This window comes from Cannabis sativa, chromosome 8, assembly GCF_029168945.1.
Source record: "Cannabis sativa cultivar Pink pepper isolate KNU-18-1 chromosome 8, ASM2916894v1, whole genome shotgun sequence".
Lineage (NCBI taxonomy): Eukaryota > Viridiplantae > Streptophyta > Magnoliopsida > Rosales > Cannabaceae > Cannabis > Cannabis sativa.
Genome location: NC_083608.1, coordinates 37,045,931 through 37,065,115, shown reverse-complemented (window position 1 = coordinate 37,065,115; position 19,185 = coordinate 37,045,931). Strand labels below are relative to the sequence as shown.

At 31.3% G+C, this 19,185-nt stretch overlaps 3 protein-coding genes across 4 annotated transcripts; 1 reads left to right on the top strand and 2 right to left on the bottom strand.

The window, feature by feature from the left end:
• Positions 1-248: 248 nt before the first annotated feature.
• On the top strand, positions 249-3,846 carry LOC115701048 (protein KINESIN LIGHT CHAIN-RELATED 2). 2 transcript variants are annotated; one of them, XM_030628737.2, is made up of 3 exons: positions 249-676; positions 1,252-3,252; positions 3,361-3,846. In XM_030628737.2, exons 2-3 carry the CDS (start codon positions 1,259-1,261, stop codon positions 3,572-3,574), a joined length of 2,208 nt encoding a protein of 735 aa, XP_030484597.2. In that variant the 5' UTR covers positions 249-676; positions 1,252-1,258; the 3' UTR covers positions 3,575-3,846. The 2 variants fall into 2 exon arrangements, with proteins under 2 accessions (XP_030484597.2, XP_060957915.1); XM_061101932.1 differs by having other exon boundaries at positions 250-676; positions 1,256-3,252.
• A 2,465-nt stretch (positions 3,847-6,311) lies between these two features.
• Positions 6,312-6,686, bottom strand: LOC133030588 (secreted RxLR effector protein 161-like). Its single transcript, XM_061103380.1, has one exon. It carries the CDS (start codon positions 6,684-6,686, stop codon positions 6,312-6,314), a length of 375 nt encoding a protein of 124 aa, XP_060959363.1.
• An 8,603-nt stretch (positions 6,687-15,289) lies between these two features.
• Positions 15,290-17,778, bottom strand: LOC115701062 (GDSL esterase/lipase At5g14450). Its single transcript, XM_030628754.2, has 6 exons — positions 17,301-17,778; positions 16,983-17,183; positions 16,830-16,873; positions 16,395-16,511; positions 16,028-16,298; positions 15,290-15,950 (listed from the first exon to the last, which is right to left on the bottom strand). The coding sequence occupies exons 1-6, from the start codon at positions 17,527-17,529 to the stop codon at positions 15,685-15,687; spliced, it is 1,128 nt and encodes a 375-aa protein (XP_030484614.2). The 5' UTR covers positions 17,530-17,778; the 3' UTR covers positions 15,290-15,684.
• Between the last annotated feature and the right edge of the window lie 1,407 nt (positions 17,779-19,185).

Genomic DNA, 19,185 nt, shown 5'->3' with positions numbered 1-19,185 from the left:
GCACGTAACAATCACCTAGTTAGATAACTAAATGCAAAAGAAAATAGATGAAGGACCGATCTGTAAATTATTAAGGAATATAGATCTGATTAAAAATAAAAGATAAGTTTTGTTTTTTATTAGAGAATTGCCACGTGTTAAAGTGGGGATTAAAGTAAAGCAACAGCTGTGTGAACCGAACAATTCCAGTCCCTTTGGCGTTGAAAAGCCGTTAATCCCGCCAACTTGAGATGTCATTTGTCACAGTAAAAAATATAATATCAAAAACAAAAGAAAAAAAAACTAAAAATTGAATAATAGAAAGAGAAAGAAGTGGGAGAGAGGTCAGCTTCTTCATTGCTTCAACCTTCCAACTCTTCCTGCAAACCCCACACCTATAGATATATATATACATACACATTATATCCATACACACATATTAGCTGGACACAGAATTCTTAATAATACCCAGTTGCCCATTTTGACCTTACTCTTCCATACTAATCCCATTCAGTCTTGTCCTGTCTTCTTTTTTTTCTTCTGCCCCTAAACATTATATATAAAGAGTTTAAGCAAACAAACATATATATATATATATATATATATATTTATATCATCATCATCACCTCTCTCATTCTGTACAAAACTCTCAGAGAGATTGATACTTTGGCATTATCCTTCTAATTAATACACCACAGTAAGTTCTCTCATGTCATCATCATTAATTTCCTTCATTCTTTCTTTCTTTCCTGCACATTTCTGCATATATCACATTATATTACTGTTGAACTTACATTATATACACCATCGTTGTTTTTAGTTTCTTTTTTTAATGTCAGATGTTGTGTCTTTGATTCTATGTTTTAGCTCAATTGGGTTTTATTTTTCATTTACTATTATTATTATTATGGTCTTTGCATTTTGGGACTTCATTATTTTGTGTTTTCTTCTCCTCTGGTTTGCTAAAGTATGTCTTTTTTTTTCGTAACATATGTTGCAATTGTAGAACTGAGTTACATTGTCTTTTTGTTAAATTTTGGAAAATAACTAAGTTCAGTTTATTTTGTTGCAAAGGCGTGTGCTAAGTTAAGAAAGCTATTATAGAAAAAAACTACACTCTTGAACAAAAATGTTTGCTGTGAAACACATTCCAGAATGTGCTTTTTTTCCCTTAAAAGTTATCAGTTACCTATTTTAGTATTTGTTTCTCGGTTGATCTTATGGACCAGTCTTTGTTGATAGTTCTAAAGTTTTTGTTTGATTCATACTCAGAAAGGTGATGCCTGGACTAGTTATGGAGGCCTCTAATAGGGACAATTTAGCATATGATACCGATACCAATGAGGATTACACAGCTCAAAAGGAAAGCTATGCATATGAAGGGTCACCAAGAAGTCCACTGAGTCCCCAAAGTCCTCAAAGTGACTCCATGGATTTGGCCATTGATGGAGTTATTGACACATCAATTGAGCAGCTGTATCACAATGTTTGTGAGATGCAGAGCTCAGTTGATCAATCTCCATCAAGGGGTAGTTTTCTATCATATGGCGAGGAATCAAGAATCGATTCAGAATTGCGCCATCTTGTTGGAGATATTGATGATGAAGAGGTAACTAAAGAGGTTGTGGTGGAAAAGAATGAGGAGCATAATGGTTTTGACTCACCAAACGGTAAAGATATACAATCTCCTGCTAAAAAGTCAACAAAAAAGGGCAAGAACCAATTGGCAACTCCTAACAAGCTTAATGTGTTGAGAGTGGATTATGGGGCATCAGCTAAATCAAGCCCCAAGATCAAATCTTCCCATGGTAGACCTCCATTAGATAAGAAGTATGAGAAAAGTCCAAGGAAACCTAATGTGGTTTCGCCATTGAACAAGCAAAGAAGTTCAGCTTTACGCAGGGAGAAGCTTCAGAATGTGGTGGCAGATTCTCAACTGGATGAAATGGACAACCCGGAACTTGGTCCATTTTTGCTTAAACAAGCTAAAGATATGATCTCTTCTGGTGAAAATTCTCAGAAGGTTCTTGAAGTGGCTCTTCAGGCGTTGAAATTATTTGAGAAGTATTCAAATGAGAAACCAAGTTTGGACCAGGTAATGTGTTTACATGTTTTGGCTGCAATATACTGCAACTTAGGCCGATATGATGAGGCAATTCCAGTTCTTGAACGCTCAATCGAAATTCCAGTTCTAGAAGACGGCCAAGACCATGCCTTGGCCAAGTTTGCAGGGTGTATGCAATTAGGTGACACTTATGCAATGATGGGACAAATAGAGAATTCAATACTGCTTTACACAGCAGGTTTGGAAATCCAAAGGCAAGTCTTGGGAGAAAAAGACCCTAGACTTGGTGAGACTTGTAGATATGTAGCTGAGGCTCAAGTCCAAGCAATGCAATTTGATGAGGCAGAGAAGCTATGTCAGATGGCTCTTGACATCCACAGAGAAAATGGCTCTCCTTCTTCCCTTGAAGAAGCTGCAGATAGGAGACTCATGGGACTCATATGTGACTCAAAAGGAGAATATGAAGCTGCTCTTGAACATTATGTATTAGCAAGCATGGCCATGGCTTCCAATGGCCAGGAAATTGATGTCGCGTTAATTGATCGCAGCATTGGAGATGCGTATCTGTCCTTGGCTCGCTATGACGAGGCAATTTTCGCTTATCAGAAAGCTCTCACTGTGTTCAAGTCATCTAAAGGAGAGAACCATCCAACAGTGGCTTCTGTTTTTGTTCGTCTAGCTGATTTGTACAACAAGATAGGAAAGTTCAGGGAATCTAAATCACACTGTGAAAATGCACTCAAGATTTACACAAAGCCAAATCATGGCATCCCTTTAGAGGAGATTGCCAGCGGTTTAATTGATGTATCTGCTATCTACCAGTCAATGAATGAGTTAGAGCAGGCTGTCAAGTTACTGAAGAAAGCATTGAAAATGTTTGGTGATGCTCCAGGCCAACAAAACACAATAGCAGGAATTGAAGCTCAAATGGGGGTCATGTATTACATGATGGGGAATTACTCAGATTCTTATAGCACCTTCAAAAGTTCTGTATCCAAGTTCCGTGCCAGCGCAGAGACAAAATCTGCCTTGTTTGGAATAGCATTGAACCAAATGGGTCTTGCCTGTGTCCAGCGTTACTCCATAAATGAGGCTGCAGAGCTTTTCGAAGAGGCAAGAAACATTTTGGAAAAGGAATATGGCCCATTTCACCCTGAAACATTAGGAGTCTACAGCAATTTGGCTGGCACCTATGATGCAATGGGCAGGTAAATTTTGTTTCCAAAAACACATATTATGTTGCTATATAGTTCAGGTTTTCATTTCAATCAAGTACTTTGTTTTTATTCATTTTTGTTATCCTACAACTCTTGCAGGCTGAATGATGCTATTGAATTGCTGGAGTATGTTGTTGGAATGAGAGAGGAGAAGCTTGGAACGGCGAATCCAGATGTAGACGACGAGAAGCGAAGACTGGCTGAGTTGTTGAAAGAAGCAGGCAGGTCTAGAAACAGGAAAGTCAGATCTCTGGAAACTCTACTTGATACCAAAAGTCAAGTTGTTAAAGATGACACTATTGAAGTAATGTAATGCTGATGAAGATGTATATATGTTTGTAATCTATGTCTTGGTAGATTAGGTGTTTTGGTGCTTTGGTATAGATTATTGATTGATTTACAAAGTTGAGAAAATAAGAGAATAATATCAACGGCAACTAAAGGAGGAGATTCTTATCTCAATTGTTTAATATTTATGTTGTCAAAGTTTTCATTTTTGTATAATTTGTTTCAGACATGCATATCTTATTGTTCTTTGTATTATGATCTTTCAAAATAAAGAAATGGTATAGCATCGTTTTCACTTGTTGGTGCACCCAAAATGCCCATTACTAAACTTGTCTTAGCTTCTAGTTGTATTGTATGTTTCTTAAATAGTAATTTTTTTTAGGACTGCAATAGCTATCGTTAGTTTTTCATTTCGAGAGTCGTTTGTTTGTCAAAACGAGGATTAATTAAAGTATAAACAAAGTATATTTGCTGTCTTTATCATTGAATTAGTACTTTTTAAGGTTGACTTATTGGACCCACCCTGTAAATTTTTCCAACTTACTCAACCTCACATGTACATATATATATTTATTTATACATATATATACACGATAACAGGTTATGCTTATAAAATAGGGTGTCTACACATTTGGTACCGTGTTTTATCTAAATACAAGTTTGGTACCTTGTATTTTTAATAATGCTTATTTAATACCCTGTATTTTAAAATTATACTTATTTGGTACCCTAAATTCAAATTTTTTTGATAAAATTTAATCAATACTATCAATAGTCTAAAATTTTATGAATTCTAAATTCTAATTTATTTATTTGATTACATATAACTGAGAATTGTTTGGTTAAATTAATAAAATTGTATTGATTAAACTTTATTTTAAGGTACCAAATATATACAATTTAAAAATATGAGGTACCAATTAAGTATTATTGAAAACATAGGGTACCAAATATGTTTTTCATAAAAACACAAGGTACTAAATAAGTATATTCCCTATAAAATATGTATATTATACACCGAAGACATATTTTACACCTAAGACGATAAAATGGCACATTTACTAGAATTGAGAAAGATTACCTATAAAGACAGATGATATTTCTATGGGTTTATTTCACAAAAATATAAAAACAACAAAAAAAAAAATTATAAAAATACGGTTTTACGGAATTTTAAACATTTTTACGATTTTTTTGATTTTATTTACAGAAAATACGGTCTTTTTATGTTGTAATCTTGTTAATTTGTTGTTGATTTTTTGTTATATGTATGTTATTTTTTGTTGTTATTTTTATGTTACTTTTCTGTAGTTTTCTTGTTGATTTTATGTTATATTCTTGTTATTTTTTTAAAAAATTGTAAAAATATATATATATATAAAAAAAAAAAAAAAAAAAAACATTCTTTAAATATAAAAATGTAAATATTTTACAAAAAAAAAAGGTGCCTTATGTAATATTTCTATTGGTATGATACATTTTGTCAAGGTACCAAAAAACCACAATATCATGTGAAGATACATGTCCATTCTCAACATTCATATGTATCTAGAAAAGTCTGCATCCATCTCCATATTTTATATTTTTAATTGATTTTTAGGAAATTTATAACTTTATATATTTTATAGTACTTAATTATATTATATGTGCAAAAAAAATTTATTTACAATTTATTATACATTTTATTAACTATGAGAAACATATTCTTAATTTTATATATAAACTATATATGATAAAAAAAAAATAATAAACATATAAAAATTTATAATAAATAAATAATAAACATATATATTTTATTTATAAATTTATATTTAAATTTAAATAAACACATTATATCAACATATTATGACAAATTTGGTCAAAAAAAAATATATCATAACAAATATATTAGATTAATAATTAATAAATATTATCAATAATAATATAAACACAGTATTTATACATAATGTCACATTTAATTACAATTTCGTTTATTTTTTAAAACGCATTTTTCAATAACTAATAAGCATAAGTGTTACATTTTTAATAAACAAAAAAAAGTGTTTATTAAAATAAATAAATAAATTTAAGTGTTTTATTTTTAAAATTGTTATAATTTTTTAATAAACAAATTATATTATTAGCATAATAAGCATACTAGATTAATAATAGTATTATAAATATTAATAATACTAATTAAATATTTAATAAACATATATATATACATTATTTATAAAATATAAACAAAAATTGTAAATATATTTGTTTATTATTTTTTTTTCATTTCAATATATTATTTAAGTAATATATCAAAATATAAATATTAACTTTTATATTTATATATTTAGCTTTATGTGTTTATTTTTTCTTAGAAAATTAGTTGAAAGTAATCAACAAGTTAAAATTGTAAACATATATATTTATTTATAAATATTCATAAAATTGTATAGAATTATGTAATTATATTTTTTTACACATTTTTTGTAATATTGTGTATTTACTTGTATATTAATAAAAATTGCCCTTAATTCTTTTAGTGTTCAAGCTTAGAAAATTCTAGAGGTTGGTGGTGACTTCAACACTACCCCTCAACACCAACTTCTCATATTGAGTTGTTTTCTTAGTTTCTTAAATCTTGAAGTGTTGAGTCTTTTAGTGAGTCATTTTGCTACTTGGTCTTCACTTTTTACTTGGTGCATCTCTAGCTCTTATTTTTTCTTTAAGAAAGTAGTAATGTACCTCCACATGTTTTGTTCGAGCATGAAAAACTAATTTTCTGCCAGTCAAATAGCAGACTGATTATCACAATAAAGTGGTACTGCATAATCTAAAGACTGGTATAGATCCTTTATCAGCTGCATTAACCACATGCTCTCTTGAGCTGCCATTGTCGCTGCTCTGTATTCTGCTTTTATGGTTGATAGGGGTATAGTTGGTTGCCTTTTGCTACACCTAGATATTACTCTAGATCCAAGCTTGAATACATACACAGTAGTTGATTGACGAGTATCGTGATCTCCGGCATAATTAATATCGCAGTAGTCAACAATCTTAACCCCATCGCCTTTCTTATAAAAGAGCCCATAATCAATAGTATCTGTGACGTACCTCAACATTCGTTGCACTGCTTCCAAACACAACTTCTTTGGTTGCTGCATATATCGACTTACTACTCCAACTCCATAGGAGATATTTGGCCTTATTAATGTAAGGTAGATTAGACTACCTACAAGTTGTCAATATATTGCTTCGTCTTGCAAGTCCTTCCTAGCATGAGCACTTAGCTTGGCATTAGCTTCCATGGTGATGAGATAGGTTTGTACGCTAGCATTCCAAAACTTTGCAGCAAGTCTTTTGCATACTTTTACTGACAAAGAAATAAACCTTCCTCAGTTCATCGACTTCTAATCCAAGGAAATGTTTTAATTCTCCAAGCTCCTTCATTTGAAAGCGAATTGAAAAATTTGTTTGACGAATCTTTGCTTCATCATCGCCAGTAATGATGAGGTCATCGACATATACTAGAACAACTGCTATCTTTGCTTCCTTTACTTTGACAAATAAACTTGAATCTGCATGTGCCATTGCATAACCGCTTTCCTTTAAGAACTCAGCAATCTTACCATACCATGCTCTTGAAGCCTAGTTAAATCCATAGAGTGCATTTTTCAATTTGCAAACATAATCAGGATGAACTCTATCCTTAAACCATCTTTGTTAAACTATGTATTCTTCTCGGTCTAGTTCTCTATGTAAAAAGGTGTTTCTTCACATCCATCTACCATAGCCTCCAGTTTTTACTGGCCGCAAGTGCTAGCAATACCCACATTGTTGTAATCTCAGCAATTGAGCTAAATGTCTCATCATAATCTATCCCACAATATTGAGAGAATCCTAGAGCTACTAAGGGCGAGTTTTCACCTTGTAGACCCATTTGTACGAGATGGGTTTTACTTCCTTTGGTTTTGGAACCAGCTCCCAAGTTTGATTATTCTCTTGCGCGCTTATCTCTTCCTTCATAGCTCCTAGCCCCTTGGAGTTTTGATGTGTTTCTTCATATGACTCAGGCTCTCTGAACTTCTCTTTTTCAGTTACAACAACATTGGCGTGTTTGGGATTTGGCTTTTGTGCTCTTGTTGATCTCTAAAGTTCTGGGCTTATTGCTCGTGGTTGTCTTTCTTAATGTACACCTGTTTACCATGGATTCTATGTTTCCTCATTCCTAGAAGCTTCATCTTCACTTTGATCCCCATCATCATTCTCTGGACTTGGGTGTGCTTCGAAAATTTTCTCCCTCATCTTCTTCTGTAAATTGTCTTCTATTATCTTGGAATTGGCAACTCTTCCTTTTGAGGTGACCACCATAATAACACCTCATCGAATACCACATTCCTTGATGTATAATACTTTTCAGTTGTTGGTTTCGTATCCCACAAAGATATACCGTATTGCCTGTGTATGTGGCTTGGCACGAATATGTAGCACACATAATCAAATACTCGAAAGTGACTTACTACAAGTTTACAACCCAACACTTTTTCAAAGGGTGAAAGAAAACTTAGCTTTGCTTGCAGAATTCTATTGATCACATGATGTCTTCATACCTTCTGCCTAAAATTTTCCTGAAACATTTATGTGTAGCATACTCTAATATGTCTTTGCAAGGTGGCGATTCTTCCTCTGAGCTACTCCATTCTGTTGTGGTAATATTTATGAATTGATGACGTATGTGGCATTCTCAAAGATACTCAGAAAATTCATCTGAGGTATACTTGCCATTTTTATTTGGTCGGAGGCATTAGATTTTCTTGTTGACTTCTCCTTCCATTATTTCTTTGAACTCTTTAAATTTTGAAATAGTTTCAGATTTTTCTTCCATTAAGAAAATCCATACATACCTTAAGAATTCATCGATGAATGGAACCATGTACAATATTCTGTTGATTGATGGTTGCTTGACTCGTCCGAACACGTAAGAATGGACCAGCTCCAATGGTGCTTTGACTTTGAACTTCAAATCTTCGTACGATAATTGATGTGCCTTACCATATTGGCAGCCAACACATATAGTTTCTATCCTGGCCTTGAGTTGAGAAAGACCCTTCAGCATAGACTTTTATATCATCACCTTGAGTTTGTGATAGCCAAAATGTCCTAGCCTTGTATGCCACAAATATGTTGTTTTGTTCTTGAGTCTTGTCTACATAAGCTGATTTTGCTGACATTACATAGAAAGACTCTAAACATTGTCCTTTCATCATCGGTGTAACGGCCTAATACTAAGGCACGCTACAGTGCTTTTTCAAATATTGTGCAATCTTTGCTAATTAAAGATATTTCTCGAAAAACGTGTCAAATAAAAAATTTTGCTTTAAGTATTAAACTTTGTAATATAATATAATATTTACAAATTCCGGGATCCCGTTTTCAAACTTTGCAAAATATACTTTTCAAACTATACATTTCAAAACACATAATTTCCAGGTCGCACAGCGACTTTCAAAATATAACTCCCAGATGTCCCGAGACCGAACACTCCAGGTCGCACCGCTTGACATGTACAATCTCACCCGAGCTCAGGTTCATTCTTGTTCAGCCTTCGCCTTTCCTTTACCTACACATAGAAGCAGAAACTGTGAGTCAACAGACTCAGTAAGAAATGCATATAACATACCATATAATTTCCGACCTGTAAATAGGCGCCCATACACCTATTTACAGAGCTTAACAGATGAGTATGAACGTTCAATACCAGGATACAACCACTATACCACATACACATCGTACCTCACTGTACGAGTGTTGGTAGGGTTTACCCCGAACACTGAGTAACACTGAGTGATATACCACACACCTTAGCATTTTCCTGTGCTTGTGTTGGTATCACTGTTTCGTACTCACAACAACAGTAATCACTATACCAATGCACTCTATAACTTATTCATACAAGTGTTGGTAGTGCATAACATAATTCAAGCATGCATATACAATCACATATACACACATTCAGATAATCACATCATACATTATACACAGTTCTTACCTGTTTTCCGAATTCAAGTGTGCTGGCCGACCTGAACGGAAATCACGTGCTAGATGGATGCCCTAATCACAATAATTACAACATAGATGAGTGACTCGCTAAATCACTTTCCGGGTTTTAAACTTGAAACCAAAAGTTTCCCTATCGATAAACCTCATGGCAATACCCTAAATATCTCAAAATTGGCCAAAACTAGGGTTCTGGAAATTCCCCCAACAGGCAGACCGGTACCCAACCGGAAATCCGGTTCTGGGTCACCATCCGGTCGACCGGTTGGTACAGGTCCCCCAGAACCGGAATTCTGGTTCTGTGCTGGGAACCCAAAAATCAACCCCCTTAATTCAATTCAATCCCAAACCTTACCAAACTCTCCAGTACACCTATACAAAGTATAAACAACCATTTCCAACCAATAATTCACAGAACAAACCAATAAATCAAATTATGCCATTAAAGCTCAAAGCTTGAGTTTCAAAACTCAAGCTTGATTAGAACTAACACCAAGCATCAAAACCAGCTGCTAGGAACCTAATTTAACTCAAATACACTATAAAATTCGAACCCTAATCATTTCTAACCCTAACACCCCCTGAAATTCAATTTCACAAAATCAACCTAAGCTTAAAATCAAAAATTAGGGCTAGGAGATGCTAGAGCTTACCTTGGCTTGACTTCTTCTTGAATCCCTAGCTGCAAACACAAAAATCCAGCAACAAAACCCCTTTGCTTCTGCTGGTTCGAAGAGAGAGAGGGAAGGAAAGGTGAGCTTCTTGATTTTTTTGGTTTTTTTTCTAATTTCCTTTCTTTCTTTTTCTTAATTAAGTAAAGTGATTTACTTAACTTAACTTGGCTGAGAAAAGGGGTGCTAGGTGTCACTAAAATAACTAGCCACCTAACCTCAAATAGACCAAATGACTAAATTGCCCTTTAGACTTAAAACTAGGGTATTTCCAAAGCTAGGGGTAAAATGGTCAAAATCCATAACCCCGCTCAATCCCGATAATTTATTTTCTCTAAATTATTTCCCACTATGAAATAAGGTTCTAAACTTACCCATGTGATCAATCTAGCCATCCATCGCATTTTCCGTTGTCGCCGAGCAAAAATTACAAAATTAACATATTTCACATATAAGCTAAATAATACCCCTAGAGTTTAATAAAATCTTCGGAATTGAGAAATTATAACTCTAATATTTATTTCTAAATATTGGGGTCCACATCAAATTAATTCACAAATAATAATAAAATAATAAAAATTAGTGCTAATTGCCTTTACTAATCCACATTACTAGAGCGGTCATTACAATCGGTGTTCTAGAAATTTTAAGATCTTGACATCTTGAGTACTGAATACGACATGGTGGCCTAACGTCGTAAGTTGTGCCATTGATAATAAGTTTTCTTCATCCTAGGTACATGGTAGACATCCTAGAGTGAAACTTCTTTTGGGTTGAATCTCAGTGTGATTGCTGTTTTACCGATGTGAGCGATCGGTAATCTTAAGTTGTTAGCTATCACCACTCCACAACCACCTTTGTATTCCGCCATGTTCTGCAGCTTCTCTTTGTCTTCTATCATATGGTTTGAGCAGCCAGATTCGACTATCCAAACATTATTATAGTTGATCTTTCCTAGAATAATAGATGCTAGAGCTAATTCTTCTTCCTCTACTGCGAATGATGCTTCTGCATCCCATCCTTCGTCACTTATCTTTGTTGCATTTGATGTGAATGTATTACCTTCTGCAATTTTCTTCTCGAACCGATAATTTTTAGTCATGTGATCATACTTTTCACATTTAAAGTATTTTCATCAAATTTAGTGTTATTCTTTGATCAGCCACCATGTTTGTCTTTCTTTTGAGATCTCCCTATTTGGGAGCTTCCATGATGACTATCATTGTTATCATATTTTTTAGAATTAGTACTAGCATTGGTTGGGGACGACCTTTCTTATCACTACTAAAGAGTGCTCCTTCGTCACTCTTTAATGGTTGCTTAGCTAATGCTTCTTGGTCAGCTAGCAAGTTTTCTAATTTAATAAGAGAGGTTGGCTTGGCCAACCTTGTATTGCAGCAATAAAATTTTTATATTCCGACCTTAATCCATGAATAATAGTACTTCTAATTCTAGCATCTGACAACTAGCAGTAGAATTTAATGCAAAATTTTCGCGACAAAGAGATTTTACCTTAGTGAAGTATTAGTTGATCGTCATGTCGCACTGCCTCATTGAGAGAAGCGTTCTCCAAATTTTACAATCTTGTATCATTCTTCTTGGTGAATAATGATGCAAAAGTATCTCATCGTACAAGCTCTATAGTACTAAACCACACACGATCACTCTAAGAAACTCAACAAAGGACTCTTTTAGAATGAACCTAATATGACTCTGATACCACTTGTTGATCACCACAACACATAAAAACGTAATTACTTTTATTAAGTAATTACACCAAGACTTGAATACTTTTTACTAGATCACACTACACAAAGCACTCACACTTTTATTTTACTACTAGACACATTTACTACACATTTGTATACAATTCACACTTTCAAAAAAATTTATCTTTATATTGGAGTACTTTAGAACACACACTTCTGTATACAAAACTTAGCACAAACTAGGACTCCACTTAATTTGGGATACACCTTAAGATCTTGTATATACTTTTTATAATCAGTTAGTGTAGCCGACTTAATTTAACTAGAATTTTGTAGGGGAAATTTATATGGTATACTAACTTTTGCCATTTTTTTTATAAAAATACTGCCAGGTGATATTTTTTACTTTTTTACTGTATTTTTTTATAAGTTTCATACTGCAGTATACTGTGTTAAGTTTTTACTGTTGTTCTACTGGTGTTTTTAGTTGTTCTACTGTTGTTTTGAGTTGTTCTATTTTGTGTTCTATTGGTGTTTTATAAAAACACAATATTTTTGAAAAAAATTCTGTGTGACAATATTTTTATAAAAATTAACTTAAATTTCAGTATTTTTGTAAGTTTTCCCTTTGTAGTTTGTTTTGATTTTGGGCTTAAGCCTAATAGCTAAAAAAGTCTCCAATCATCCCCATACTCTTAATTAATTCTTTTAGTGTTTAAGCCTAGATTTTTTTAAAAGTTGGTGGTGACTTCAACATTTATATGATTATATTATATAAATATATATATATATATATATCTTTGTTATATTAAATCTGATTGTATAATAAAAAATATTTCAATTCAAATTTAAATTACTACATATATCTCTCTTATCTTTTATCTTATATCTTATATATATAAATATACACATATTAAATGTGACTATATAATATAAAAAGACTTTAGGTGAGCATTTTCGGGCGAGCATTTTCTTACACTACATTTAAAATATAAACTCATTACACATATCTAAAAGATATCTTTATATTATTATTTTTTATACCCAATCTACAAATCTAAAAAAATATCTTTCCATTATTGTCTTCAATAAAATAGAAAAATTATTTATTTCTTAAAGAATCATTGTTGTAATGCCGTTACTTTTTGCAATTACAAAAAAATATCTTTCTATTAATATATTTTTTTCTAAAAAAAATAAAAAACGTATATGTTATTTCTAAAAAAATAAAAAGTATTATAAATTAAAAATATTATGATTAAACTAAAATTATAATTAACAACAAATTTTAAATATTATTGTGTATTTTTTTTAATAAATATCACTTAAATTAAATATTTTTAAATAAAAAAAATGTTGTTGTTTATTGAATAATATCTAGAAAAAATTAATTATACAACTGAAAATATGTATATAACCAAAATAAAAACTATGAATATAACTAAGTATATGCGCATTGCACGTAATATTAATTAGCATATTTATATATACGAACGATTTATTAGAAATAAGAAACTAGGAGTGGGCAACATCCAATCCAATTGAGCCAATCGATTTAATCTAATCCGATTACAAAAATTGGATATCCAATTACAATTGGATTGAGTATTAAAAGTTGGATTATAATTTGACTGGATCAGTTATTGGATGTTAATCTCAAAATTCAATTAAAAACCGATCCAATCCAATTATATTATATGTATTAAAAAAGTTATTTATATTAATTATATATAATAAAAATTATTGAAAAATAAAAAATGTTTAATTATATTTTAGTTGATTTTGTTTTTAATAGTGTTGAATTTGAAACACTTAGTTATTTTGTGTATTTGTTTTCTTGATATTTTGTTCTAGTTTATTTCTTGGGAGTGTTGTTGTTTTAGTTAGGAAAAATTACAGGATAATTCCCCAAAAACTTATATTTGATACAGATAAGTTCTCAACCTCAAAAAGTATCAGTAATAGTCCCAAGGACACTATTTTCGTAAGTTTGTTAGTCCTCTTTTATAACAAATTTGTTTACTAATAAAAATACCATGTGTTGATAAATTATTGGTCCAAATCACATTTTTAATTTTAAAAAATATAAATAAAAATTAATTAATTAATTAAAAATTATAAAAAATAAATAAATAATTTACACATTTTTTTTTGTTTTGCTTAACAATTATTTACATACTAGAAAGAAAAAAGAGGTTGAAAATATGCATTTGAAGAAACATAACTTTGGAGACTATTACCACTAATTTTTTAGGTTGAAAATTTATCTGCATCAAACATGAGTTTTTAGGGCCTTTTGTCGCAACTTTTCCTTTTAGCTATTTCAAATTTTTAATTGCATTAAACTTGTAAGAATAGTATCTTTATGGAGTATTAAACTCAAATAAATAGTGATATTTAATTTTTACATATATTTTTCTTATATGTTTAAGTTAATATTAAAGATTAAGTGTGTAATTGGATATCTAATTAAAAAATTGATCCAGTTCATTTAGAAATTTAATTGGATTGGATATTGCAGTATAATTAGATTAGATAAGATGATGATATTCCAGATCCAATTACTAATAAGTTTGGATCGAATTAGTAGAAAAATATTAGATTTGATTATTTAAGAACTAGCATTTTCTGTAGTGATAGATTAGATCCAGCTGTGTCTGGAATGGTTGATATGAAGTCTACGATTTGTGTTGTTAGTGATATTACATGTCTGTAAAGATATTTTGGGTGTTTAATTGTCCAGCTGGTTATAGCTGTCCATTTTGAGTTTCATTATTTAGCTGGGTACAAATACTATTTTTATTGCTTTTTCTAACCTTTTAGATCATACATCAACATTGTGTATTGTATTACTTTTCTTTTTCTTGCTTTGTTATCTTTTGCAGGTTCTTGCAAGAAATCCCATTGAAGGTTGTTCAAGGTTTCATTGCAAGCTCTGAATTCAAACTGTGATAGCTGAAGGGATTTTAGCTGACTTGGCATTATAAATCCGAAAGGTGTTCAGATATAGTTTTCGTTGGAGGGATTTCAACGAGTAAAGCAAGAGGATCTTGCATTCATAATGAAGGGATTTGGTTATGTAGGGTAAAAGTTCACTACTGTAAAGATTGGTTTGTTTTTCTGTTGTAATCTGAATTGGTTACTGTACAAATATTTTTTGACATAGTGAAGATTATTACCCTGGTTTGGAGAATCCAAGCACTAGCCACCTAGAATGTGTTTTTAGGGTAAGTGAAGCTTATAAATTTTTGGTGTTGAATCTTTGATTTTGTTTTTAATATTCAAGCATAAATCAAGATAAAATCAATCCAAATATGACAAAGATAGGTTAAACAAACTTGGGGCTTAAAGATTGAATTAGGAAAAAAATGTTAGATTGAATCGAATGTAAAGCGCTACAAGAAACTATCAGAGCCAAAAACATTCCATAATGGGAAGTGAAATTCCAAATTTGTTATGTATAATAAATAGCTGGTTTTAACCAAGTCGACCATTATATTAGCTTTTGTTATCAAACCAAATGAGAAAAAGAGTGAACTCTGAAGAAGAATACAACAAGAGACTATTTTCTTCCCATTGAAATGCCTTAGGCTTTATTATTCTGATGAAGTAATTCCAACTTAGGTGCTGATGAAACAAACACCCTATTGTCTAACATTATCTAACATTGTAATGCTAGAAGCAGTATCTTCTTAACTCTAGCTAAGAGCTTTCAAGCATAGAAACTATGGTGAACCACTAGCCTTACTCTTGGGATAATGACAAGCTTCCCCAATCGGAACCAGTGGATCAGAAAGCTTACCCTTAAGAATTTTTTTAGCAATCTGAATATTTGCAGCCTGAGAATAGTGTATGCCATCCCAACTAATATGCCTTAACGGATTCTTACAAGGATTACCATAAAGTGTTCCGTTCACCATAGCTTTCTTCCCACAATCTATATGGTAGCCATAGTAGCTGCCACAGCAGAACTCCATTGGACCAACAAAACCTACAAAACCATAAATGGGTGTTATAGCAAAGGCTTGTTCATAGAACTACAAGTATGGTTAAATATAAGAACATTACCAAGGTCCTTTGCTTGACTAATTATCGCATATTTAGCAGAGTAGACATCGACATAGATAAACACAGCAAGAGGGAATTGTCTTCTGAGTTTTAAAACCATGTCCTTAAGCTGCCTATTGAACTCCTGAGCCACTTCATTTTGAGGTTTCACACATCCATTTTTGTCCAGATTACCTGTCTTTGATTTGTAATATATAACACTGTATGGTAAACAACCAATAGGTCCTGTGTTATGTACCCAAAAGAATCTGGCTCCTTCCTCGTATAGTTGCTGTAATGTGTGGCAATCAAAGAAGAGTAATATTATTAATAAAAGCTATAAGTTCTGCTCATTTGAAACTAGTTTTGTCACTTGACTACTACACACATGTATTGCTTGAGATAATTGGCCAAGTATATCAGGAATGAAAGCTTTGACTTGTTCTTCACTAGAGTATTGTAAGCCAATGGCCAAATCATTCTGTCCTATGTCTAAAGTATATAGGAGACGTTTGGTTGGGAGGAATAAAAATATAGGAATAGGAATGAGAATGGGAATAGGAATAGGAATGGAATGGAATAAAATTTAAAATGGATAAAAAAAATTGATAAAAAAATAATTAAATTTTTTTTCTTGTTACATTGGAATGGTCATTCCTTCTTTTTTAAAATGGAATAGCTATTCCACCAAAATGGTGGAAAGAGTATTCCATTGGAATGCCATTCCAATACTTTAAAATGCAACCAAACAAAAGAATGAAATGAAAATTATTTCCTTTCCATTCCATTCCATTTCATTACCTCCAACCAAACGCCACCATAGAGCCTTTGAGAAGTCCTCTGCTCTTGGAAGCCTGCCTTTTGAGACTAGGATTTATTTTTCATTAAGAAAAAAAAAACCCCATAATTTAGTATAAAGCTTTTTTTTTAGTACTATAATGTGATTGAATTAAATAGAGCAGAGGTTCAAGCTCACCACCACTACTACTATTGGAAATGAGTCGATTGGAAAGAGACTTGAAACGCATGAATTGTGCTATTTGAACCCCAAGATGAAATGGGCTATACCCTCCTTTCCGAATAGACGAACCTCCAGTAGCAAAGTTGGCACCATGTCTGAAATTAGTCCCAAGTGAATCCATGTAAGGACTAAGGTAAGGTAACCTCAATGCCTCAGCTGCAAATAGCAAAACGACAGGTCGTATTCTCCCCTCAAAAAGAAAAAGAAAAAGACGAGAACAATTTCTTCTGTTCTAAGGATCTTAACTCTTCAACCTTTTAAGATGTTTCTTACCAATAAAATCTATGACAAGACGACCATCACAAGCTCTTCCAGCAGGCTTTCCAAAGAAGCTTTCGCCATTAGGTGGAAGAATCTGTGAGAGGGTGGCAGATATTGCTCCTGTGTCGGAGTTTGAGTCACTGTCACCACCTCCGCCGTTAACAGCCGCCAGTTGTCCCAACAAGCCCAAAACCAAAAGCCCAAGCAGTCTGAGTAGCTGTAGATTCACAGAAGGATTCATGGTTTTGGTGAATCCAGCTTGGTTGGCAAATTCAACAACTCTTTATTTTTTTTTCTTTTTTCTTCTTTTTTCTTTGCTGTTACGTTTATCAGTGATTACAATTAACACTAGTTTTGAGGGTTGGATCACACTGATACTACTACTATTACTAATCAACGTTGTCTGTCAACGTCTATAATATGTAATGTTAATTTATATTAATCATATTGACAAGGATATGAAACTGCATCCAGACTCGAGAATCGAGATATTCTATTATTATTGGGATAATTAGAATAACTAAAAGAATATATAAATAATAAAAACTCAACAACAACAAACAACATAAATATATATTAAAAGATTGTATTTTTCATAAATAAAATCATAACAAAAAAAAATCCATACAACAATATTTTTATAATTTTTTTATTGGGTGACTATTCAATGGTTATATTTTTATTGTAATTATGATTACATTTTTCTTTAACCTGTAATAGCAGGTTACTAATAGTTAGACTTTACTTTTTTAGATTTAATTAATTATAATCAACTATTTTCTTAAAATAATTAATTAAATAATAGACATATTTAATTATAATTAACTATTTTCTTAAAATAATTAATTAAATATGTAACAAGACCTCTTTTAACAATTAATATTTATATTTAAATCCTTACTTGAATTATTTTAATAATTAAGCCATTTAATTATAATATTTACAATAAAATTTATTTTTTTTACAAAATTAAACTTCTTTTGACACAAATTAAAATTCTCTTCTTATAATAAATATTCAAATATTTTATTATTTTTTAGTAATATTTAATTATTTTGTTACAATTATATGAACTAAGTATGAGGCATCAAGCTAATCAATCAATAACAGGTGCAGCTATTTTTTTTCTAAAAAATCCTTCAACTTATTTCATTTTTTACTTTTTAAATATTTAAATAAAAAATTAAATAATTAAGTGTAATAATTTAAAATTAAGATTATAAGTATAATAAAATTTAAATTATGAAATTGTATGTGTATAATTTTAAATTACAAAAAGTTTTGCTATAAAATTTTAAATAATTTAAGTATAAAAAAATAAATTGCTAAAAGATCCTTATATAGTAATAAATTGCAAAAAAATTAATTAATAATTATAATTAATTTAATTTTAAAATATAATTAATCTTAATTAAAGTTTTATAAGGAAATAAATGATTAGGTTACTTTCAGGTTACAAGTTATTTATTATTTATTTTTATTTAATTTTCAAATTAATCACAACCATTTAATAGTAATCCAATGACTTAAAAAATGTAACCATGATGGTTACAATAAAAATAAAAAATTTAAGTTCCGTTTGGTAACACTTTTGTTTTAAATTTTTTAATCACAAAATGAAAGTAAAATTTTTGTTTTTAAAAAATTTATTTTAAAAAACAAAAATGTGTTCCGTAACAACTTTTGTTTTTCAATTTTAAAAAAAGAAAACAAAAGTGTGTTCTGTAAAGTTCATTTTTCATTTTTATTTTTTGATTTTATTTAAGTCGGGTCTAGGTCCGGAGTCGGATTCGGGTTCAGATCAGAAGTTGAGTTCAGCGCCAGGGTCGTGGGGAGGAGATTTAGTCTGGGTCTGGTCGTAATCCAAAAGATTGATTACGAAAAAAAACTTTTTAAA

Coding starts and splice junctions, on each gene's coding strand:
- LOC115701048 (XM_030628737.2), top strand. CDS start 1,259: ATGCCTGGACTAGTTATGGAGGCCTCTAATAGGGACAATTTAGCATAT. Junction 3,253..3,360: donor ACCTATGATGCAATGGGCAG/GTAAATTTTGTT, acceptor CAACTCTTGCAG/GCTGAATGATGCTATTGAAT.
- LOC115701062 (XM_030628754.2), bottom strand. CDS start 17,529: ATGAATCCTTCTGTGAATCTACAGCTACTCAGACTGCTTGGGCTTTTG. Junction 16,299..16,394: donor AATTATCTCAAGCAATACAT/GTGTGTAGTAGT, acceptor CACACATTACAG/CAACTATACGAGGAAGGAGC. Junction 15,951..16,027: donor TAGTCAAGCAAAGGACCTTG/GTAATGTTCTTA, acceptor ATGGTTTTGTAG/GTTTTGTTGGTCCAATGGAG.
- LOC133030588 (XM_061103380.1), bottom strand. CDS start 6,686: ATGCAGCAACCAAAGAAGTTGTGTTTGGAAGCAGTGCAACGAATGTTG.